Source organism: Gallus gallus, chromosome 1 (assembly GCF_016699485.2).
Source record: "Gallus gallus isolate bGalGal1 chromosome 1, bGalGal1.mat.broiler.GRCg7b, whole genome shotgun sequence".
Taxonomy (NCBI): Eukaryota; Metazoa; Chordata; class Aves; order Galliformes; family Phasianidae; genus Gallus; species Gallus gallus.
Genome location: NC_052532.1, coordinates 114,575,574 through 114,601,632, shown reverse-complemented (window position 1 = coordinate 114,601,632; position 26,059 = coordinate 114,575,574). Strand labels below are relative to the sequence as shown.

At 38.5% G+C, this 26,059-nt stretch overlaps 1 protein-coding gene across 23 annotated transcripts in view; it reads right to left on the bottom strand.

The window, feature by feature from the left end:
• Window positions 1-26,059, bottom strand: part of DMD (dystrophin) — a 1,163,614-nt gene that overhangs the window by 1,055,679 nt on the left and 81,876 nt on the right. For 22 of the 23 annotated variants that reach the window (XR_006934806.1, XR_006934864.1, XR_006934881.1 and 19 more), the window contains exon 1: window positions 5,218-5,470. The exons of the other annotated variant lie outside the window; for it this stretch is intronic. Coding sequence is in view for 19 of the 22 variants with exons in the window: in XM_046919243.1 (XP_046775199.1) it covers window positions 5,218-5,314 (97 nt within the window). In the remaining 3 variants the exon portion in view is untranslated. Of the gene's footprint in view, window positions 1-5,217; window positions 5,471-26,059 lie in introns of those variants that run through there. 23 annotated transcript variants of the gene reach the window in all.

The following is a 26,059-nucleotide window of genomic DNA, read 5'->3' as shown; positions in this document are numbered from 1 at the left end:
TCTGTGTTATCAAGGAAGTCAGAGTACTGGTTGCAGCTCTGTGCAATGTCTTTTGGGATATGTAAATGAAAGAAACACCTTGTAAAGAACAGTGTGTTGTAATGTAAAACACTAAGCTGGAAACTTGGGGATACTAATGAAAACACTAAGTGCCTAATCTTGTTTTATTCTTCTGATTTTTCTCTTGTAAGACTAAGATCTCTCCTAAAGATAACAAAACTAAGAAATGTAGTGTAGATGGAGTTTTAAGATTTTTGTAAACAAGTACGTCTTGCATCCTACAACACCTTCCAATTCTGATACGCAGATGCTCTGATCACAAAGGAAAATTTAAAAAATAAAAAAATGCAAGCAGAACTGTTATTGCCTGTTTCTCCCGTTTCTGGTAGAGTCCTCATTTACAGTCTCCCTCCTTTGAGTTGTTCCCCTTCCACAATTGCATTATGGGGTCTAACATATCTCGAACATTTCTGCGAGGACTCCATGACGACACCATTTACAGCTCCAGTTCTGCAGCAAACATTTTGGAGCACAGAGCAAGAATAAGGAGATGGGCTAAACCCACCTGCTACACATATAGCAGAGCACCAAGCTTAAGGCTTTTTTTGTTATTTCCAATTCAAATTCAGTAATCTTCTGATCTGAGTACCTAGCGATTTCACCAGAATGAAAAAAACAGGAAGACAGAATATCAACCTTTGTAAAATCCTCAAACTTTTCTCTGGATGCCTTTACTCAGCAAGGCCAGCAACTGTTCAGATAGATTAAACTTCTCCCTGCCCTTCACTCCTTCCAACATCATGAAGGGATTTAATGTGCTACTTAGCTACTACCAACAGTCTCTGGAAATCTCAGCATTTCTTATGGAGGTTAAAACTATATGATTTCAAGGATATGTAGTCTAATCCTTCATGACCTCAGTTTTGAGAGGAAAGAAAGGATTTCTTTTAGCAATTACTATCAAATACAACCCCAAAATTATTAACAATTCTAATTCTCTTATATGAAAAAAACAACAATTAAAACAAAAGCCACAAAAACTCAAACCTCTGTGAGCAGAATTTGAACTTCAGATCTCAAAGGAAAAAATGTTTAGGGACCTAGTTTATTAGTACGTTCTGATTAGGCATATAACATGTGAAAAGTTGGTAGTGCAAAACCACATGTTCGGTAACATCCCTTGGATAACCTTCACCCCCACACATGGCATTCCCCACCTAAGTTCTACAAGGTGATGACCACCCATTCCTCCAATGATTGCCTCATGCAACAAGTGGCTCCCTTCCATTTCTCAACTTCACGTGTCATTTTTACTCCTGCTCCAGTGGATTTCAGAAAGAAGAGATTTTAGTGACTGAGAGAAGAAGAGCCTCCCAGTCTCCTTCTCCTAGGTTAGCTTCTCACGATCCTTCCCTGAGATGGTCAGACATTTCCCAACACTGTTTATTTCTAAAACAGGATTTCTTCTTTATTCAGTAGGAACAATAACTTGAGTGGAAACAGCAGCTGAACAGCATCAGGAAGCCAAGAATAGTAGCACAACAAATGTGTCTCTGCTGTCAGAAGAAACAGTCACAGCACGTGGGCTTAGTCTCAGGATGCATTCATCCTGGGGTAGTGGCACAGAGAACTGTACAGGGAGCAGATATAGAAGTCATGGCATCATAATGCATTTCAAAAGCTCTATTTTTGGTTAAGAATATTTATTAACAAAAAAAAAACAAAAAAACCAAACAAAAACCAAACAAAAAAAAAACCCACACACAAAGAAGAAAAATAGCTAGTTTCAATAAAGTACTGAAAAATTCTGACAAAAAATAAAACAACCTGTCTCTACCATCCTTGATCTCCTGATATGTCTGTGAGGAGGTCTCTTCAGCTTGACAGGGCAGTGCTACTTTCTTGCAAGACTCCTCTAAAAGGCAACAGACTCAAGGACAACCTGGTTTTGTCCAAAAATTCGAGCACCATTTAAGGACCATTCTAACTCATACACCCAGCTACACACTGAAGTTTTGTGTTTCTCTGGCCAATAAGGCCAACATTCAGTCCTCCTGGAGCATCAGGCATCTTTCACTTCCCTCCCACACGTTTTCCTCACCAACTTAGCTGCTCTGTATCCCAATTCCCTTTTATGGTAGTATGAACAAGGCAGTGACTGAACTTGCAAGTATTTCACTCAACAGATGTTGGTGACAATTATCATCGCATAATTTGGTCAGACTGCTCCAGCTCTAATTCTTAATCTTTGTTCCTGCCTGTCCCCTTCCTTGTACTCATCACACACTTATTTATCTCCTCTTTTTCTTTCTTCAGCTCATGCACCTAAGCATCAACATACATCCTGATTTCTCTTCCTCTGTTGAACTAATATATGTACATATTGGAGCTACATGCCTGTAAATCTATGCGAAAGCGAGTGTATTTTTCTCAGGTTGTCACACGGTCTGGGACTGCAGATTTCTTATCCTTAGCTGGGATTAATAACCTGAATCATGTGAGAGAGTGAATATAATCAGCTTTCACTACATTCAATAAGTAACCCTTTACATTTTTCTTAATTATAGCTAGCCAGAGAGTGAGCTTCCTGTACCCTTACACACCTTTTAGACCACCCTTCCAGAAATGATTTTAAAATATTGGTCCCATATCTAAATATAAAGTGAAAGATACCAGCGACAGAAATTAATTCAGGAACACAGAATGGAAAGAGGATTTATATGCAAGAGAAAATGTGCATCAGGCTTAAGTGAGACAAATACACAATTGGATATCTGCACGTATCTACAGTGGAAACATCTGCTGGCTCTTAATGCTACTTCTCTCCTCTTTTCTTCTTCTATTTCCGTTCTTTTGCTTCCCAAACCTCTCTGAATATAGATGCTTTTTTTTCCCCCTATTATTTTTCGTCTTTGATTACTAGCTTGTAAAATAATGAAAAGAAAGCAAAAGGAAGAAATTGCTTCCTTTAGCCCCACCAGATCTAGAATTTCATGGCTAAGGTCCAAGTCAACACTTTCCATCTTTTAAACTGTTATTTTCAATAGTCATCATTACACACAGGGGCTTGCTCATTAGACAGGCCTGTATTACTGTAGCTCTATTTATAATCAACAGCTAGCTCCATCTAGCGTCGTCTGAATCCATCAGCAAAACAAAAACCAAAAACCAAATTCTAGAGATAAAACAAAACTAAACTGTAAAATCACTTGTCGGATGACAGCCACACACAACACACAGTTACAGGCATCAGAAGGAAAAGACGATTTCAAGTAGCTACAGTATGATAACAGCCACACGGCGCTCTTGTCTCAGGGAGTGACCAGAGCTCCAGAAGAGCACATATAATACATGCAATATGAGACAGTTTTAATGCTACTCTGAAAAGGTGGATGGCACTTCATGCTGTTTATGTGGGTTATTCTCTCTCTGCTGTTTTCACCGTTGTCACAGACAAATCACTGTAATGATTAACAGAGCTTCCCTGAAATAAAACTATTATTTTTGTTATCAAAACCACGGAACTACTTTTGGTTATACGAACCCCACAGTAATTCTGTCCATTAATAAGTACATCTCTCCTCCCAGCAGTTCTAAAATAATTTAAAATGCCTCCCAGAGGTGATCAAAGCAGGGAAACATTCCTACTACCCAACAGTATATCAGTTTTACCCATCTTTACCTTCAAACTTCCTCAGGGCTGATTCACTGCTGTGTATCTAGAAACATCTATCTTTCTGAAACTGTTACAGCTTTACTCAGCAACATTTAGTGTTTAATAGCCTGATCCTCTTTTGACAAGATTACATAGTGTACAGCCAGCAAAGTCATTTAAAATGAAGTCAGAAAAGTGAATATCCAGTATGATGACAGACTTACTGGGAAAAAAAAAATCTTAGAAGAAGTGATATAACTGGTAAAGAAGAGAGCTTATGATGAAAAATATCATTTTGTATAGCACAGTAATGCAAATAATTTAACACAGTTATACCCTGTGAGTGATCAAGAAGAGTTTGGAAGGGAAGAGAGGTCCTGCTTACACTTAGAAAACAATACTTTCACTTCTTACATCCAGGGCAATCCAGCCAGCAGAGCTAACATCTGTTTTAAACCTGTTCAAATCACCTGTTCAAAACTGCCAAGTGGTTTCACCCTAGTGGCGATAAAATATATTTCAATATATACAGTACGCATTTAACGATTTGCTCCCCACGGCACAGAGGGAATATACGTATTGCAAGGGGGAGGTGGACAGGAGGAAGCAACATATGTCAGAAAGATGCACGTATCTTCCCATTTTCTCCAACTTTCTAAAAATAGTCGGCTGGAAGTTGTGCTCGTGACCTATCTACTTTAAAGTACTCACAGCTACCTTCAGTGGTTATACAAAAACCTCCCTATAATGCCGAATACGAGTTAAATAAAATGCACACCAAGATTTTCTGATGTTTCAAAAATAAGAATACTCAAATTTTCAATAATTCAGCAGCTACTGTCATTTCTCATTAACAGCCTTCAAAATCCTATCTGAAACAAGCTGATACGGATAAATTAAGAGCAGTAATCAAGCGAGAAATGATAGACCAGCTGGGTAGGCATCAAGTTGGCAAAACGTGAATACAGTTCAATAGCTGAAACAGATGCTGGAGTTGTTGAGAAAGCCTGCAGGAGATATTGATGTATTTTCTTTATATAATCCCGAACAACCAAATAAATGTCAAGAGCTAAAAACTGATGGAGAATAAAGCCTGTCAGCAAAACTAACTATAAAGCCGAGACCTGCAATAATGTTTTTTCATTATACCAGAACATTTCTGCATGCATCTTCATTTCCTTGGGATTCCTCAATATGCCAATACATCAATCAGAGCTTGCAAGTGAATCAGAGGGAGCCTCTGCCAGTCTTCTCTTTCACATTTGTTTCTATCTACCTGAGGCTTCCCAGACTTAGAACAGACTTTATTCTTCAGTCTCATCCTAACGCAACACTCTCGCAAGCAAGAGATTCCCCGAGCTTGGAGGCGAGCAGGAAAGAAAGGGTAACACAGGCACAAACGAAACTGCAAAATCCATTCTGCAAAAGGAACGTTGTTTTCAGAGTTTCCGGACCTCGGCAACAAATCCTCTGCCATCAGCGGCAGCTCATTCTAACATATGCTTTGTCATGGTCAGTTTCTAATTACATTCATAATGATGCAATAGCTTTGATAATCCTACCTTCCATGCCAGCTGCTTTTCTTGTCACTCCATCACGCCAATAAGTTGGCTGCCGTAACAAATCAAGATAGTGCAAAACAGCATCTTTCCCCTGCATCTGTCATCTTCCTGAAAGCATTCTATTACTGCCGACTGCTGGGAACCAGAAAGTCTATTTGAATTCCAGCAGCTCCCCTTTCGCATGATTCAAGTTAGGTTAGGTGGGCATGCCTAACATGATTCTCTCCATCATTTATTATGCAGCTGCTACACCGTCAGTGTGGTAACCACTCTGACTTTATCTGATACGTCAGCCTTGCAAACCTATACCTCTGAGCAAACGCACGAGCAACAGAAGCATCTTGCATTTAATGAGCATTCTCTCTGCCTAAAGAGAGTGCATCTGCGAATCTGTTTCAAATCCTGCTGCTTGCATTGTCCTCTAAGGCTGATGCAAATGTTTGAAGATTCTTTTAGTCTTGCATTTCATCTTTTCAGACAGCACGGCTCTTCAGGCACGCTTGAATTATTCACACTTCAGCTAAACGTTTGTTGATTTCTGTCCAAACAGCACCTTCCCGTTGAAACTCTCGGCTCGAAAGCTACTTCTGAGTAACAGCACTGTGTATTCAGGCTCTCAACTCCGTTTCATTTTAAACATGGCTTTTATACCCCCGCCTCAGCACCCGCATTTAGCTCTTTCCGTGGTAATGAATGGCTGCCTAATGAGGGAACGGCAGATTTTAAAGCAATTTATCTAGACCTACCTGTAGGTGACTTTTGCTTTTTGTTTTAGACATTTTAGCAGTAAGTGGATAGCTCTGTTAGAGCATCCTGATATTCTTAAAGTGGTAAGAGCACCACCAGGAGCTGCTTGTCAGCAGCCAGTGGAGGACACTCCATAGCGACAGAGTTTGCTTAACTGCCTCTGAGTATAACAAATTAAAGTGATAGGACTGTTCTGTTGTCTTTATTTTCTTTTGAGATGGGGTAAAAACACGCTTGCATCGGTGATTTCAAAAGAATATTAATAGAAGTTGACATATCCACATCAATCATCCAGCGAGTTAAATTAGCTGCATCTCCTCCCACCACTTCTGCCCGAAATTCAGAGTCGAGGCGGTTCATCTTTAATGCATCTGCTGCTTGCTCATTATCTGAATAAATAGCCCCGACCCCACACTGGAAAGTTTGAATACCTGAGGCAGAATTTAAAAAGGACGTTTCAAAACAGGCAACAGACTGGCTAAGACCTGTCAGAAAAGAGGCAGGGAGGGAGCAGAAGGACTGACACCAGAGGAGAACATCTTCAGCCTTTACGTCAGGACAGATGAGGAGTGAGGAAGGGGAAAGGGTGCAGACCCCAGGGCGAGCTTTCTCAGGTGGCAGCAGACAGCTCAGGGCCGCTCAGCAGCTCTCATATGCCTAGCACAGAAGATTTTCAGGGTTTTACTCAAAGCTCACTTCTTCACTCAAGTTGTGCTCAGCTCCTCTGTGGCTGCCCCCCGATGCAACACTTCAAGTCTTACCTTCCCTCCTCCGCAATTTCCCAGTCTCAATTCATTCCTGAACCTCTTGGTTGTGGAAGAGAAAGCTAGCACGGGTGAGCTTAGGGGAGTTCTAAATCACAGAAAATGAAGGGAGGGAATTAAAAAAAAAAAAAAAAGAGGAAGAAGAAATGTGGTTATCCTCTACCCCCTACCTCCCTGAGCTCTGGGCCTCCATGAGCAGCATTACCACTGTGTGGGACCACAGGACACGTCCCTCTTCCCACCTGCTGAGCTGCAGTGCTGAGGGCCAGCAGTGAGGTCCCAGCCAGAGAGCTCCGGCGCTGCAATGACGGCTGTGACTTCCCACTCTCGCCCATGTCTAAATGGCACAGCTGACACCTGAATGAGCTAACAGCACAGCGCGGTCCATATTTGATACTGTATTTATTCCTAGCATGCTGCCAGAAAATGTCTTTTTAGAGATTTCATGTAAATAAATGAGAATTACTACATCTGTTCCTCTGTCTGTAGCAGCACATATCAACAAGCTAATTTGGCATGCAAGGCAGAGACAGGCCTATCATAGAGTTGCAAAGTGCACAACTATAAAGTGCCTATCTGAGAATACTGTCAGCTCCTTTTTGTTCACAGTTCAAGTCATTTCTGAAGTGAAACAAACCAGACAATAAATGAGGACTGACTTTGAAGTCCCCATAAATTCAAAGTACATAAAAGGATATGCTTAATATTTCACACTTCTAGCTGCATTATGATTTCTAAACCAGAGAGGCAGCAACAAGCAATTTACATGGTATTTCACAAAAGAAGAGTTTGAATTCATAGCTCACATAGCCCAGAGTTGTGGGGAAGACCTACAACACTCTGAAACTCATCATATGCTTGATTTCAGTGAATTCTGAGCTATGCAGGTTTATAGACAGAGATATCCAGAAAAAAACATTCCACGTATAAATAACCCAAATAATACTTGTAAAAGAATGGGGACATCTGGTACAGGATAAACACTGTTAAACATAAACCTACCCACCAGAGAAACTGACACCTTGAAAGTGCAGAAATGGAGTCAAAAGTAGAAAAGGACAGAGTTACATAAATACTTCTGGAGAGATGAGCATGGCATCTGCTGGGGTTTATCGCTCATTATTACTCCCCTCCAGTAGAGCATACAGTGGATGTGATGTGACGTAGTTCAGCTCCTCAGACCATTCACATTCAGATCTGCACGATGGGAAGAAGCTATTTATTTATTTATTTTGAACTGGGAGAAAACAAACTTACGTATTTTTTTTTTTCTATTTTCCTTTCAGGAGGGAACTGAAAAGCACCAGGTTTGGCAACTAGAGCATATACTAGCATCCACTGGCTGTATAGGAAACCAGCCCAGACACAAATGGAGAATCTGGGAGGAGAAAACAGCATCAGTCATTCTGTCCACAAATAGGGCAGATTAATAGCTAGCTCCAGTTTTTCTGCATTTGTCTGAGAAAACAACAGCCTTGGCTTCTGTTTATTGTAACTGGGTTCAGCATCTGCATAGATATAATTATAGTAACCCACCCATATGGAATCAGTTGCTTTGGAGAGAAAGCTCCATGGGTAGCACTCCCAGACTCTACAATAACAACAAAAACACATTATCTTTTGTCTCATGTTAAGTGTCCCCAATTTGGAAAAAAAAAAAATTGAAATAAATGACAAGTGGAAAAGCACTAATCAAGTGGTATTCTGCTTTTTACAGTACTGAACTCAGTAGGAAAAGAAGTTCCAGTCTATTTGGGTGACGATGGCATGAGAAACAAAGGAAAACCATCTCTCTTCCTATTCTATCTACAGTTTATGGTGTGGACATATTTATTCATTGTAATTGCTCCTCTGCTACTTGAGGGACTAATTGGCTTACTCAGTGTGCTTGAGTTTGATTATGGCAGTATATGCATGTTACAGTGATAGCTAAGATACAAAGTAGAATCTCTTCTCAGTGGCATCTCTCTTTCTTTTTCTTTCCTCTTTACAACTACTAATGACTCCAACAAGGCAAAAGTATGTAATGGATCACTGGAAAAAGCAGCAAGCAGACTCGCCTTGACCTTCAGCCCTACATGATGCTCTGCATGATGCACTCTCACTGGTATGCAAAAATTAATGCTAATTTTACCTGGTAAAATTGTTCATTCTTCTGGAGGCACTAGCCTCCAGAAAGTCAATTTCTCTTCCCTTTTTCTCTACCTCTCATTATTCTTAGGTACTCCTGCCCTCCTCCTATAAATAACTAATTCAATCAATCATGCAAGAAATTACCCTAATGATATACTGGGCATGTTTAGATTAATAAAGCTCTCCAGTGGGAGCCCTGGAAAGTTTGTTTGGGCAACTCAGACAAGAATAATTATTTATTTCTTCCTGTTAATCATTCCACATTAACTATTTATTAATTTCAGAATTCCTTACATATTAAAGTAAGCTAGTCATGAAGAATCGCTTTCCCACAGACTTCAGAGTCATCGGTAATTTTCATCTCCATGGTTTAGAGAGGATGCCCTATGACAATTAGGGATCATATAGCTTGGATTGCTCAAGATTTAAAAATTGCCACAGAAGAGTGTATCAAAAAAAAAAAAAAGACTGCGTGAAAGTGAATGGTGCTTATGAATCGTGCATACAAAGTTCTCTCTCTAGAAACTAAAAAGCCTTGTCATATCCATAGGGATGCTTGCAAGTATACTTCAGTATCATGTTTGGACTCACAACCAACCTTTCAAATGAGACTGATCCCATTTATGGCAAGTACGATTTGTAAAGCTTTACTACAGACATGCTTAAAACAATACTAAGCAACCCTAGTATTTCATATTACAGGATTTAGACAAATAATTTCCCACTAAAGGTGGTACAGAAACAGTTCTCTTTGAGGGCATCACTAATGGCAGAGCACAGCAGACTAAAGCATGGATATGCTGCATAAAATTAATACATTCCTCTCTGATATTGTCCAGCATTCACCTGAACACCACTACAAAAAATTGAATAACATAATCTCTCAAAAGTGACAACTGTAGAGGATTTTTAATGGCAACCTCTACTTATATCTACAGGTAAGCCAACACACATTCTACCTTTAAATCCCACATAGCAAATGTATTCTAATGACAGTGAATTTAAAATACCAGGTTCTAGCTAGAGAAAAATATATAGTTAACTCACTCTTCAAATACTGAACACACATCAGAAAGCAGAAAGATACAGACTTCCAGCATTTATCACTAAGAACTAGTGACCTTGAACTCCCCAGGGAACACTGTTAGTCAGCTTCCTTAAGCACAGGTTGCATGTCCTGCTAGCATAAAACTGAACAGAGACAAGGCATTAAGGTGCTAATTCCATAAAATGCATTTCATTGTCATACAGAACATTTTAAATCAGGCTGACTGGAGCTACGCAGCTCTAACCTTCATCCATTTGTACCTTTACTTCTTTGGGAAAAACACATTGTTCAGACTTGAAATAATCACTGATGCATGCACCTTAATTTGTTCATTCTTTCTACAGCTGCAGCCCATATATAAGATGTTGCATACCAGATGTATTGGGAACGGGAGAAAAAAAACGACTGAACATTTGCATCTCAATCTGCCTGTAATCAGTGTGGGGTGGTTTTGAGCTCTTGAGCATTCTCACCTGGTATTGCTCTTCAGCACAGTACTACACGTTTCACTCCATTCTCACCAGGGAGATCATCACGTTAGCTAAATTATAGTTAAATTATTATTATTATTATGGTTAATTATAGTTGGTTCAATTATAGTTGGTCTATACAAGTTTTGAAGTTCATAGCTCACACACATTCAAGAGGTTTCTAATAGGTGAATTCTCCACATTGCAATCTATAGTACTATCCACAGATACTCCATCTATATTTTGGTTTAGCAGTACTTCCAATGCATGGCACTTGTTTTCTGCTATATTGTTAACCATTTAATATCATGCATGACAGCTGGGGGGTTACGAAATTAATGAAATGAAGTTCTACCAAAGAGCTAGACTCCCATATTTGGCTGATATTAAGGCTTTTATTTTTTCTAAATTCATCTAAAAACCACGAGGTGGATAAGAACAGTCATCTGACATAATAGCCCTCCATTAGTCTGACATCCTTCCATTGCGGAAAGTTCTGATGAGAAACATGAAACACCTTCAATCCAGTTTCAAAGGCAGACCACAGTAAGAGAGGGCATTGCCTTGTAGGGCAGGTAACAATAAAACCAAAGTAACCTGTAAACTACACGAGTCAGGCAGCAGATCAGGGACCATTATCCAAGCTGTGGGACACCTCAACTCCTCCTCAAACTCTGGTCAGTCTTCATTCACTCTCAGAGCAGCCACTTCTACCTCTGCATACATAGGGCATTTATTTGTATCCACAGCATTTGCATCTTTCTTATTTTTCAATGTCTTGAAAAAATATCTATGTTAAGCCTGCAAACTGGCCAGAGCACAGTAATTTACTTTGTCTGCCCCACAGGTACTAGTTAGAAAGGTATAAAATATATAGAAGGAACTTGAGCAAGAAACTTTTCTCACTCTATCAGAATATTAAAGAAAAGATGACCCTTGATAAGACAGTTCACAGGCAAAGGCAATAAGCAGAGAATCTCATGGCATCAGCCCCTCCAAACCTCACACCTGTTGTGGCCTGGAGCCACATACAAAACCATGATCACTTCCCAAATAGATGGGAATAAGAGAGGAAGAAATAACATTCTGCATTGTGTGGGTGATTGATGTGTAACTCCCAGATTAGTTGAATTAGTAAAACTGTGGCCTAATTAAACCTTCTCTCTTGCATTTTGTCAAAATTCCAGCATATCTGGGACTCTGAATGGCACCAGTGAGCGGAGTGGAAGCTGCCAAGCATCACTTTGCTTGCCAGGCTTCATTTTTAACATTATTTTGCATAATATCAGGGTGCAATCAATTTGGTATTGTATCAGTACAAAAGCTGAGATTTTGATGATATCAACAGAGAATATAACATAGCCCTAAGGCTTGTTAAAATAATTATAAAAGGTGAATTCTTAAAATAGGTATTGTATGTGGAAACAAAGTGTTTGGGGAATATATGTTCCTTAAACAGTTAATATCTCATTTTTCCACTGTTCAAATTCAGGGTGCATTCTACTAAGCTTTTAATATGTTATTACTTTACTTGATTTGCACTGATTTACATTACCATCCTTTTTTTATGAAAAACAAACAAACAAACAAACATAAAAAAGAGCTTAACAACCTCATTATCACTAAAAAATAATGATCTTGCATTTTTCCCAAGAAGCTCTGTCTTCATTTGATACAAACACAGCCAGTTCTGTGGCAAGCGACACCTGAACCAATCATCAATTTACCAGGAGCTGTGTGCAACACGGATGCCGCAAGCAGAAATATCCCTCTACGTAAGTCTAGAGCCAGTCAATCTGGCCAAAAGTATAGCCAAGTTGTACATGAAGAAGCACAAAAAGGGAAAAAAGAAAGCAAACCCAGACTGTGTAAAGGTTCACAGCCAAAGTTGTAACCAAGTTCCTTTATGCAGTTCAAAAATGTCATCAACAGCAGCAGCTCCTGGCAAGGCTTTAGTGATCTCCTCTCATCAAGACACTCAGCAATTCCACCTCTCCTGAGCCCTCTCCACTGCAAAATAAGCATTCAAATTTGGTCCATAATCAACAGTCAAACCTGTTCAGAATGCCAATGCTATAATTGACATTAAGCTTACACATTTGTGGTGGACAGGACAGAACAAGGAGTCACCATTAGTTAGTCTAGTCTTACCCTAATGCATACCTTTTGCATGGCATTATTTTCTTAGTTTTAAAAGCTTTGCAATTTTTTTCTGAGTAATTACTGGGACACATTTTAGCTTGAATTAGGATGTGGATGAGAAAGCTAATGGTCACACAGCGTGGTCACACTGGTGTCATCTCCAGGAGGATGAAATGCTCTCTACTAGAGGGGTCTACTCACATCTTCCCAAATGGGGAAGAGGGAATCACCAGCAACGATGCAACTCTGCAGAAAGCTTCTTCGTAACTGTTTTAGGCTTTTCCTTGTCAGACGTTAATACATGCACAGTTGGAGTAGCTACCGTTGCTGCCATCAATATATTCCTGAAGCAGCCCCTGTGCCTGTCAATACCTCCCAATTCAACAGACTTGAGTAAGAGCATCACTCTCACACTTCTGCTCTGGCTTGCAAAATGGGGCCACGTGACTAGTCAGAAAATGTCTTTTGAAAAGCACCAAGAAACAGTCATATCAGCACTTCTGTTAGTAACAGAAGTCGTCTCGTCTCTTGATTTCCAAGCATTAAACAGTTTTGGCCATGAGCCTAAATCAGCATCCATTCCAGACAGAAAATGTGGCCAAAAAAAAAAAAAAAAAAAAAAAAAAGTATGCCCCATGGGAAAAAACAGCCCTAAGGAATGCCAGGAAGAAAGTCTCTCCCTCTGCCTCAAGTGAAAAAAAAAAAGATTAAGAAATGCTATGAGGCCTAAAATGGTGCTACAAGTTTATAGGTCTGCCCTTGAGTCACATTGAATAAAACCAAATCTACAGGTGCTCTTAGATCTGCATGGATTTGTTACATGGTAGTTTTCTTAGACTACTCAAGCTGAGATCTATATTTGCCTACTATATTAAGAACAGAGCTCATTAGCCCAGTATGGCTATGACACAAGTTAAAACAAAAGCAGGACAAAACTGACGTAAAAACAAGTCTTCAAAGAACTACTTTATTTTGTTCACAGTTTATCACTTCATGGAAAATACTGTTCTACTGAATGTATGTATTCATCATGTGAATAGACAGAAAGTTCCCTTAATTTTTCAGCACGCTGTGGACTGACAGTTGAGTCACTGCTGTTGAGCGTTCAAATACTTGATCTTTAAGAAGTCTTTGATGTGAATGGGAAGATATGACAAGATACAGTTTCCTTCTGCCCTATGGGATAAGTGTAACACAGTCACTAGGAGACTTTACAAAAAGCCCTAAGGCACTGAGTTTTACTGTGAAAGAACTAGCATCTAATGGAGAAGCACAAGATAAAGAGAATCATGAAAACATTTCTTTTTCTTTCTCTTTTTTCTTTTCTTTTCTTTCTTTCTTTCCTTCTTCCTTTCTTTCTCTTTCTTTTTCTTTCTTTCTTCCTTTCTTTCTTCCTTTCTTTCTTTCTTTCGTCCCCCTGGGTCATCCTGCTTTGCCTGAGGCTTCATTCCAGGAAAAGTTAGGCTGCTGTAAGATTTATTGGCTGGGACCAGAGTTTGAATGCAATTTTCTCTCGTCACATTCGCACGAAGAATATTGCATCCTCCCGCACTACCGTAGCTGAGGAAGGCATATTTAATTGCTTCTGTGCCAGGGCTCTGGTTGGGGGTTTGGGGAACTCGCTTCTATCACTGTGTCAAATCATACCATGGCACTACGTACAGTTTCACTCCCAGTGTGCAGACTCCAATGTGGAAACTTGAAATTTGTTTACTGGGAGCGCTGATGTGTGCAAGATTTGATTGCTTCAATGCTCTCAGAAAGCAAAACACAGAAGCTGGGCAGTGTCTACAGTAAGTTTGTTTTTAAAATCAAGAAAGCAATCTAACAACTAGGAAAATGTCTAACCTAGGTAAATCAAATCCAGTCCCATATGATAATTCAACTAAATTCAGTAAATAAGACCAATTACGTCCTAGAATGCACTGATGCCTGACAGTGCATTAAACTGGACCTGGATACCATACCAACTTAATGTAGTTATATACATACATCTATTTATCTACATAAAAACATAACATGTCAACATTTATAATATAGACATATTTCTTCCTTATCCCTTGGAGCCTTCAGCTTCAATACTGACCACAATCATCTCAGCTTCATAAAAAATGCTGAACTGACAGACCAAGATCATAACTAACTGCAGCCACTGGCACCCCAGGACCTGTGTGCCCCAGTTCCAGCTGATTTCCTCTTAGCTGATGAACAAAAAAAACACGCCCAAAACACAAAGAAACTGTGGTGGGTCTACAAAACACACTGGAAGCATTTCCCTGTCATCTGGACTATTAAGATACAGTGAACAATTGAGAACTATAATCAGGCAGACAACTGTATGGCCCAGACTATCAGATGCCAGAAATACTTCACCAGAAGGAAGTCTGCAGACTTTCTTGAGTACAGAACAGAATATGGAGGTGGAAGTGGTAATTATTAAAATGTGTCTCTCCCCTCAAGCATTGCTTCAGATTTTCCCAAAGGCTATAGACAGTAGGTAGCAAGCAACAAATTAAAGGTCTTAGCAACCAAACATCTGTAAGACTTGCTGTTGATCAATACGTGAAGCATCTTTTCTTCTCTTTACATTTAAGTGCTATCCACCCAGAATATAAGTAAGATAACAACTGGCCAGGCAAAACTGAAAACATTTATGCATTCATCTGTTTATCATATCTGACTGACAGGAAGTAAAACATTAAAAACATATTATATCTAGAGTAAATGCTTTACTACAAGGAAATTATACAACAGGAGGAAATATTTAATGAATATTATGCCTAATCCTTCATTCTTTCTGTCATTCCTGACCTGAACTAAAGCAAACAATATCTACAAATCCTCAAGCAGTATCCCAACAACGTGTCCTGAAACGTGTTCTTCATATGATCTGGTTTATATCAATAATTGTCCTCTGTGAAGGGCATTTAGACGATTATTTTCCTGACTGCTAATGAGACGATCACCCCTATATATTCTGATCTATGTATGAGTTTTTCTTACTCCTGTTGTTCATACCTTGAAAATACATGGCCTATGACATGTTTGAATGCATTTCTTCAGAAAATGCTTCAGCCTTAAATTATATCTCTCCTTCTCTTAGGTCAGAAGACCACGTTTCCAATGAGACCACACAACACAACACCCCTTCAGCAATATTAACACGATTCTCCACCAAGCTCAAGGCTTTTTTTCTTTTTTTTCCCCCTAGTCACACTTCCATGCTCTCAGAGCTGACCAATCCCTGTCAAGAGGAATTCTTGCCACTGGCTTAAGTGAAGTGTGGATTTTCCTTCAGAGAGCTTCCAAACAACTTAAGTTTTTGGTTTTGAACCCAAAATCATGAAAGAATGCTCAAAAAGAGAGTACTACACAGCCTGTACTCCTATTTTGAGAGCAAGAACACAGTAATGTTCTCTGCAAATCTGCTGGGGAAGAAAATGTAATAGTTTTATTATATTTAAGTATTCATAGCAAAACAAAAGAACAAAATGATATGTTTTAATTTCCACATCCCTAAGTGACCAACATATGAAATGCATTTTATCTCCCAGGACTTGGTGATTTTAGACAAGAACAGATGAAGAAAAAGCCTTGGAAGAAAAGGGTAGCAATGCACTCCTTCTGATCCAGCCATTTAAAAAGCAGCAAAGAATATAATCACAGCACTGCAGGCAGAAAGGGGGAAAAATGGACCTGAGCTAGTCCCTTTTTGTAGCTACTCCTGGCTGGAACAATCATGGGCCAAATACTACAGCCTTGCCATATGGAAACACACTGTTAAGGGTTCTCCTTCAGCAGCTGAGAAACAGTGTTTGTATAAATGCTTTCATTCACTTCCAGTTCTAAATGAGGTGAAGAACTACAGGCAACAACCACTGATGATATTCCTAAAACACTGCTACGTGGAAACCTCAGAACTGTGCTCAGATTAAGCACTGATGACCTACAGCAGGCTGGATTTGTTCATCAGACTGAACCCCGTGGTATTTATTTCTTTTTTTCAAGCTAAAGTTGATGCCTGAGCACATGAAATCAGGTACTTTGTCAGCAGATTCCTCAACATAAGAAAGTAGAGCCATTTTTTCTGAAAAGAAAGTAACTTCTTTAGAGAATATCCTAAAGGAATCAGGAGTTATTTGTTCTGATAGAGAAACTACCCTGGAAAATTCCACAGGATCCATTTATATTTCATAGTTTACAGTCAGAAAGTACAATAAACAGTGACCGTGCACTTTCTATAGAAATATGGGAGACTTCCTCATTTCACTAAATCATTAATCACGTCATAATGAATGTTTTAGTCTCAAACCAGAAAGTAAAGTTTACTCCTATGTAGAACAAAGTAACTCTCCTCTCTCCCACCAAATGCTTCAAAAAGGCACCCAAAAAAACTTATGGACACTGGCCACACAAGAGAGTAGGTGTACTAAAACTCATTTACCAGAGTAAAAATCTAATTGAGATGACTAGAGGGGTGAGGAGTAGGGGGAAAAACTTAGCAAGAAGTACTACATACTTCTACATACCTACAGTATTCAGAAAGAAAAAAAAAAATCAACTTCTAAGTAGATAAATAAAGACTGATTAAACTAAATTAGACCTAATCTACACAGTCTCTATTTTTATATCTCTGGCTGCTTTGGGGATCAGAAATGTTGTAAGAAAAACAACTGCATTTTTCTGAAACTAAATAAAATATGTAATTATAGATATTTCTATCCTGCACATATGTTACATATTTATGTAATGCATTGAAAAAAAGAAAAAAGACATTGGAAACAAAAAGCAGAGGAAATAAAGGCATTAATTCACTTCATTTCTGGACTTATCTCAGTAGCCAAGATCATTTGAGCAACTAAAAGAACTGGGGCTGATTAGTCTGGGGAAGAGAAGGCTGAGGGGAGACCTTATTGCTCTCTTCCAATACCTGAAAGGTGCTTACAGCGAGAGCAGGGCTGGTCTCTTCTCACTGGTGACAAGTCACAGGACAAGGCAAAATGGCCTCAAGCTGAGCCAGGGGAGGTTTAGGTTGGATATCAGGAAACACTTCTTTACAGAAAGGGTTGTTAAGCACTGGAATAGGCTCCCCAGGGAGGTGGCTGAGTCACCATCCCTGGATGTGTTTAAGAACCCTCTGGATGTGGTGTTCAGGGACATGATTTAGTGGAGGGTTGTTAGAGTTAGGGTAGTATGGTTGGGTCGTGGTTGGACTCAATGGTCTTTAAGGCATTTTCCAACCTGAGCAATTCTATGACTCTATGCCTGGAACTCTCCCTCATGCTTTAAACTTGGCAATCTTTCATCTGTTCAAGTGGGAATTTACCAAAAATCAAAATGAGTAAAGGCTGAAATTTAAAAACTCAAGTGGTTAAGATAAAGCAATCAGTGCAAATTTAAAAAGGGACAATTTTATGTAAATGTTGAAATAATAAAAATTTGTAAAACTGACTGTTGAGTATACAAAGGAAAATATGTACTATTAAAGTGGTGGGAGGTTTTTTTTTTAATGTTTTGTTCTACAAAATCGGAAAGATTTTAGTCTAAAACAGCAGGGTTGTTTTTTTTTTTTCTCTGAGGATATCATTCTGGCTTCAGATTTATGACGGAGGTTCAGATAATTTATGCTGAGTTTATCATTCTCCTTACATTTGAATATCCTATGAAACTTGTGAAATTCAGTGATTACAGCTTACAGTAGAAAAATCTTAGGCTAGCTTTCTTTATGTGAAGCTTGCACTTTATCAGTTCCTTCTTTGCTAAACTACTCAAACTCAGCTGAAAATTATGCAGAAAGTCTCCCTCTCACCCCTTCAGGGAAGACTGGAACCACTTTCATAATGTAACAAAATACATCAAAAAACACAATGGTTTATTATTTTTTAGAATTTTCTTTATGTGTTGATGCCATATTTTGCATGCAAGATTTATTATTTTAGTTTCTCTTAAACAATGAATCAAAATTTACATACAGAATTTACTCAATACTACTACTAAAAATCTGACTTAGCAACTGAAAACAGATTTTGCCCCAGGAGTCTTAAGTGTTTTTTCAAATTGCATTCAAATGCTTTTTATATCTGTTCTCTAGCAGACAGAGCAATAGCAAAGCTGTAATCCTGCTGCAAACATAACCATGACACCAGAAGGCAAACTGATTACATCTTACAAGATCTACACTTCCATCTAAATGTGTTTCAGTAGCAAAACTCACTTAGACAAGTTCTGAGCCTGTTTCCCCTGTAATTTCTCAGCAGGAATCAACATAAGCAATACTTTGATGATCATATTTCTGCAGGATAACCTACTACAGGCAGTGCCTTTCTTTGCCTCTGGACAAAATAAAATAAATTAACACATTCTCAGGCAAGTCCAAATGACTGAAATATATCTTCCACCTTTGTGGGGATCTGCATTCCTAGCTTTTTCATACATATATAATAGAATGCTTCTGGTTTAGTTGTTTTAAAGAAAGAAAAAGGTAGTGAAGCTTCTTCCAGTTTGAGCAACAATGATCCCTTTGGGCTTTTTTTCATGCACCTTTCTTCTACTCTCATCCTTTCATGACCAATTCTATAGTTACTTTTCACCACCAAAAATAATTTTAATAGCTCTCTTCCTCCCTAAGAAAGAGTCCCATCTAGCGGATGGCACTCAGAATCTCCAGTGCATTAACTCCTCTATGCCAAGTACGGCTCCACCAATGAATTCCTCTAAATCTGCAGAAGTCATTCTCTGCTTGATCTTGGTCTAGCAGGCTGCTTATACTTCCCATTGACTCAAACACTGATTGCATCTGCTTTCTCCACTTGCAGATTAGGATTTCACGTTTTTTCCACAGCAGTAATATCTGAGAATGGATTAGTCTTTTAAGATCAGCCCCACTGACGGACAGATGCACCTCTCCAAAACGATGTGATTACAGCTAATTACAGCTAATATTGACTGTTTATTTCATGTTTCAACAAATTTAATTCGTACAATGATGTTAAAATAAACATACTTCATGGGTCAGTACGTACGATAGAAGTCCCAACAACCCCACTCCAGCATAAACCACTGTCTCTCACTGCCCTCTTAGACAGAAAGAAGGAGAGCAGAGTTCAGACACCTGAACCACAAAGTTAGTTTCCCAACATGGAGGGCAATACTCAAACAAAATCCATCTCGTGCCAGGGCTACTTGACACAGGTTGTGCTCTTTCTGAGGAAGTGTCATCAGCAGGCTGCCCTGGCATCTCCCACAGCCCCACACCAGACCAGCATCTTCTACACTGCTTTGCAACAGCTTTTTCTGTAATCAGTAATGCCCATTGAATTTTGGAACACATCCAATCCAAACAAATAAACACTTTCTTAGTATGAAGTGACAATGTTTGGCATCCTATTTTGGCACAGCACTAAGAATTTTGGACTTCCTGAAAAATCAGACATCATGAAGTTAAATTCAGTTCTTGCTTACATTCACTTTTTTTTTCCTCCCAAATAATTTAAAATTCAATCTCAGAAATATGATTTCCTTTACACGCACCTTCATAAATCCAGGACAATCCTTTGATTAAACTACTAGGAAAATTTGCTCTGTCATATCAAGATGTCTCCAAAATTATACTTGATTTTTCCACCTCATTGATTGCATTTAAGCAGGCATTTAAGAAGATGAGAATAAAAATCTTTCCTCCTACATACATACAGCTACATATGACTACTGCCATTAATATGCGGTCCACTAGCATCATTTTGGAGTTTGTGGAAGTGTTTGTAACCAAAGCAGTTGTGCATGGTTTGATGGATCCTTTGCAAGTCCTAATTATGCAAGTTCTAACAACGAAGGAAAGCATTCATGTTAAGCAGAGTTCAAAATAAATGCAAGTTTGCAGGACTAATACCTAAGAAACTCCTAAAAGCAAGGTATTATCAACATTCAAAAAGTACACTCCTTTTCACCTTGACTAATCACATTGTTTTTAAGCTGGAATTTTGAAACTTCAGTTTCACCATAGCGCTAACACATATTCATTGATTTTATATAAAATCCTATCTAGGGAAGAAATACTAATATAAATTCATTTAACAATTCATGTCACTGATCCTTTGTTTCATACAATTTCATGCAAACATTTCTGATGCTTTAGTTTCTAGGTCGCGAAAGTATTATTTAATATAATGCAATTCCTAATTGTGACAGTGCAAAGTGAAACAGGCATTCAGAACAGTCTCTGCTATTGAGAGACAAGCCAAAAAAAAGTATATGACAGTACGAATTGTCACTGAAATTACTTTCAAACATGATGATTCTAGAGTTACATGGTACTGTATGGATTTGCTAGAAAAGATTTAACTGCCACCAAGGCCACTGCTAAACATGAGAAGTAATCACACACTCAGTTGTACTCTGTTAGTCAAAGCACTTCTAAGTGACTCAGAACAGAAAGATCAGAGAGAGACTACAGCACCAAGAAAAACAAAAAACAGCCTTGACCAAAACCAACATGATGCTTTTCCTATACTGTCATTGTCTTGAAAGTAAATGAATGAATGATAAAATAGCGAGAAAATGGCTTGTATTGTTTCCAGATCCAACAATTAAATTAAGGTAAGAAATACTAGCCAAGATTATGGCTAGTTACATTACTGAAAAGAATTCTGAAATCACATGGATTATATATTTTGACAGTACTGTAAAGTCTTTGATAGCGTCTACTTTGATTGGATGGAGAGTGAAATTGGAAACTAATAATTTATTCCGTATTTTCCCCATGGCTAACACAGTACAGCTCCATTTCATACTGTCCTATGTGTACTCTCCTAATAAACATTACTGCTAGTAGTGAAACAATTAATAAAAAAATAATCTTATTCCTGAATATATCATCACAGATTTGTCATAAGGCCAGGTCCTCATCTAAGTTTTCTGTTTGAACCTCTAAAGTAAATACAGTTAGGGAACAAACACGTGTGGCATAACTGAAGATAAAGACCAAAAGATTTAAGTCCATCTAAGGAACCTGAAGGCACGTAAGTACATGGGACTCAATGCGAGTCACCCATGGGTTCTGCAGGGACTGGTGGAAGACACTGCTAAACCGTTATCCATCAGCAAGTAAGCAAGTTTGTTGACGGCACCAAACTGTGTAGTATGGTCACAACACTGGAGGAAATACATACCATGCAAGGAACCTGGATAAACTTGTGAGGTAGGCCCATGTGAACCTCATGATGTACAGTAAGGCCAACTTCAAGGTTCTGCAGAGGGGTCAGGGCAATTCCAAGCAAAAATACAGGCTGGGTGAAGATTGAGAGCAGCCCTGAGAAGAAGGACTTAGGTGTGTTTACTGATGACAAGCTTAACAGAAGCTGGCAATATACGCTTGCAGCCCAGAAAGCCAATCACATCCTAGGCTGCATCAGAAGAAGCATGACCAGCAGGTAGAAGTAGGTGATTTTCTCTGTCCATTCTGCTCTCACACTTATCTTTGGAGCCTCCAGTATAAGAATGACATGGTGGTGACAGACCAAAAACAGGGTACAAGAATTACCAGAGAGCTAGGTCCTATGAAGACATGCTGAGGGAGCTGAGGTTTTTCAGCCCAGAGAAGAGAAGGCTCTAGGGACACCTTATAGCAAACTTCTAGTACTTAAAGGGAGTCTAGAAGAGAACTGGAGAGGGACTCTTTCTCAGGCTAGGATAAGTGATATGAAAAGGGCTTAATGGCTTTAAACTAAAAGAGGGTAGGCTTAAAACAGACATAAGAAATTCTTCGCTATGATAGTGGTGAAGCACTGGAACAGGTTGCAGAACAGACTGTGGATACCGCATCCCTGGAGAAGTTCAAGGCAAGGCTGGATGGAGCTTTGAGAAGGCTGGTCTAGTGGAAGGTGTCCCTGCCCACTGCAGGTAGATGGAATCTGTAACGTTCTTTCCAATCCAAGCCATTCTGCAATTCTAATTGAGACATCTAACCTGACTTTTCTAGTTATATTTGTAGAAACTGCAAATAGATTTGCCAGGTTCTTAAAAATTGTTGTTCAGGGATACAGAAAAATACGGTTCTCAAATAGGCTTTTGATTCTGAAAAACTCATAGGTTTCATCTGCCAGATGAACACTGAAAACAAACAAGAAATTTACAGGCTAAGATGCAAAGGTATATTCAGAAGAATTTTCAAAACAAGCATATTGAAAACACTTGAGAATGCACTGAGTATTGTAAAGTATGTCTCATATCCATTTCAAACCATTTCCAATTTAAATAAAGTTTAGAGAAATGGATGCTTATTTCCTTATTCTCACCAGGCTATGAAACAGCTTTTCTCTTTTTCCCTTTTTGCTCTGATCCAAATGTTTAATGCTATATTTTATTTCTCTTTTTTTTTAATCTCCTTCTAGGATAATCCTTTAGACATACATTATACGTCTCAAAGTTTTTCCCTCATTTTTTTCTGTTTCAACTCGACAAACACATACAGTTCTTTTACTGTTAAGGAAATGGCAGCTATAAAATGACGTACCAAACCACTCCGGTCAGTTGGATCATTACCATGGCAGACAAGTAGCAAAGGTGAACAATAAGCCAAATTTTTCTGAAGTCAGGATACTGTACTCTTGAAAAACTTACATGTTCATGGCAACAGCGTACATAGCTTTAGACTTCAGAAATATTTTTTTCTGCTGGGCAGCACCTTAACTAGTCAGGTATACTGACTTGAGTAGATTCCCTGGTTTTAATACATGAACAGCAAAATAGTGATACAGATCAGAGATGGATGAGAAATTTGGAAGTATTAACTATTAGCATCAGGTTTAAAGCTGAATGTTTGTCAGGTTTGTAAGGTACATCTCTGACTGAAAGCAGAAAGTTCCTTAAGGAAAAAGCAGAAGACAACATACCTAACTATAATTCATCATCATCTTATGATGTATTTACCACCTTTACGTATTTACCTATCTTATATATTCGTTTCCCCTAATTAGCATTAATAATTCAGGAATCAAAGAGCAGGGATATTTTGCTCTTTAACCATCTACCCACACTGACAAGTGTCTTCTCTACTTTTCATAGCCAGTTTGTGTGCAGAATAGCCTTTGATTAAGAGAAACAAATGCCTTCTGGAAATCTTGGCAAGATTCATCCAGCAGATTAATAGGTTTGCAAAGCATGAATTTCCTTTAAGAAGTCCATATTAGTCCCTCTCTGGTATATAGCATATAGCCTCGTATTCCCACATTCATTGTTTGCTATGGTTTCTCCTTATCTGTCCCATGAACTCTTCAGCCTGAACTGGTGATGGCTTCCAGCTCTCACGTGGAGCCCTGGTATCAGAGATACCAAGGTTTTATGTTAGAAGCTTCACATCCAATTTCAATTAGTAGTTTACCCCCACTGCTTCATCAGTTACTTACAAACTCTTCAGTGACTAATGCTTGATCTTAGCTATTTATTGACATTACTGTGCCTGTTTATTTGCAATTTCTTCTACCAGCAGAACCTCTAATAACCGACTTACTTAGAGGATCGTGTTAATAACAAATAAATTTACAGCTAAGCTTATTTCCAAGCTTCTCCAATTTTTTCTCCACTAGCATTACTACACAGAGACAACTGAGATTTCCAAATCTACTTCTCTGAGAGGTTGAAAACAACCTAACTGCTAGTCCAGTAAGTTTCTAATTTTCTCTGATAAAACCAAAGCCTATAGAAAATCATAACAAAATCCCTAAAATAGGATTCTTTGTGAGCTCTATTGCCATCTACTGGATGGCAAATCTAAATTGTAAGGTAGCTTTGCTACACACCTAGCAGTGTCTTGGAAATTCGAGTAACTCATTCATAACATCTCTTTTTTTTTTTTTTTTTCTTTTCTTCTATAGTGCCATTTTATTTTCCATCATCTGTCTGTTCCATGTAGATTTATTTCTCTCTTTGGCCTTTAATAACTGAGAGTAAGGGATGCCCTCCAAGAAAGAGATGCAGATGCTGTGTAGGCAAAGCTCTCAGAAATGGCTAACAATTGTAGATTCAAATTTAGTTGAAGTTTAGAGGCCTCTAAAAAAAGACTGCTTTTCAGATGGCAGGTGCTTAACTTCTTAAAGCCTTTTTAAGGCATCTTAAACTGACTTCCCAGACACTCAGACTTACCATTTACTTTTCAAAATGTCAGCTTCAGTTCTGCAGATAGCTTAATGCCAAAAAAAAAAAAAAACCCACACCCAATTCTTGTTACTTTTTAAAGCAGCTCAGATTAAAGTTATATACTATAGCAGATAACCATGAGCACTTTGAGAAAAGAAATGCTTTGTAATGTTTCAATATACTGTGATTTATTTATTTTTTTATTTATTGCAATTGACACAATTCCTTTTACTTCATACAAACAATTGTTTTCTCCCATATCATGGTGAACCGAGGGCAGGGCATATCAAGAACTGCTTAATAGCTTTACGAAGATCAAGTATTTGCATTATTATCAATCCATTAAAAAAGAGAAAGAAGGAAATTAGATGCCAATTGGGCAAGTATACATTAAACATGATTGATATTTTATTAGAAGCCAGAGCATAAATATGGCAATGGATTCCAGCTTAAGAACTGGCTAGAATTTCAGATATTAATTGGAATCAGGATTATTTTGAGTGACAGGAAAAAAAAAAAGCAAACACAAAAGACATAAGACAACTGATCAGTGGAAACAGGGATTTTATTTATTTTTTGAAAAAGAAATAACCGAATTGGTAAAATGAGGACAAATTAAGTTAGGTCAAACCATTGAGATGAAAAGCCAAATTGAATTAATAAATTTTAAGAGTTCATTTTGCAAGACAGATGATTATGCCATCCTTCAACTCTGACCACAGAGACATTCTGCAGCCAAAAGCTTTTCATAGCATATTACAGCTTAAATACTCCAGAAGAGGCATGCTCCTTAGCCTAGGCTCTATTATACAAAGGAATTACAGCATGAGTAATCTGGAGGAAACCAACGCCTACCAATCTGATGGGCCAGAATCACTGCAGAGAAAGACCATGACACCGTATCTAGAGGAAAAAATGGAAAAGAACTCAGACTTTCAACAAAACACACCAAGAGAAACAAGAATGCAGGCCCTTTCCTTTGGAGAATGGAAGTCCTACACACACTGGAGCTCATTTCCAGTACTGCATGAAATTGGCAGAGAAAAAGGATCCTAAGTTCATGCTCCACAAAACTCTCGCTGACATTTGAGCACAGATCCCTCAGAGTCCATATAGGCTTACAAACCTGAGAAAAGCGCATTCTCAGCAAGCAGCTCACACCTTAAACTGGGATAGCAACACTCTTTTACAACCAAGCAACAGCACTTCTTTTAAGCCTCAGGTCTCCGAAATCCAATCACTGTGGTATACTGCCATCTTAAATAAAAGGAACGCATAACCTCTGTTTTTATAGGAAATCATGTTACAGGATACGGCACTAATTATCTGTACCAAAGCGTAATAAGAAATGTAATCAAAAGATTATACAAGTTCTGAAAAAGAACTAATTACCGTAAAACCTTGAT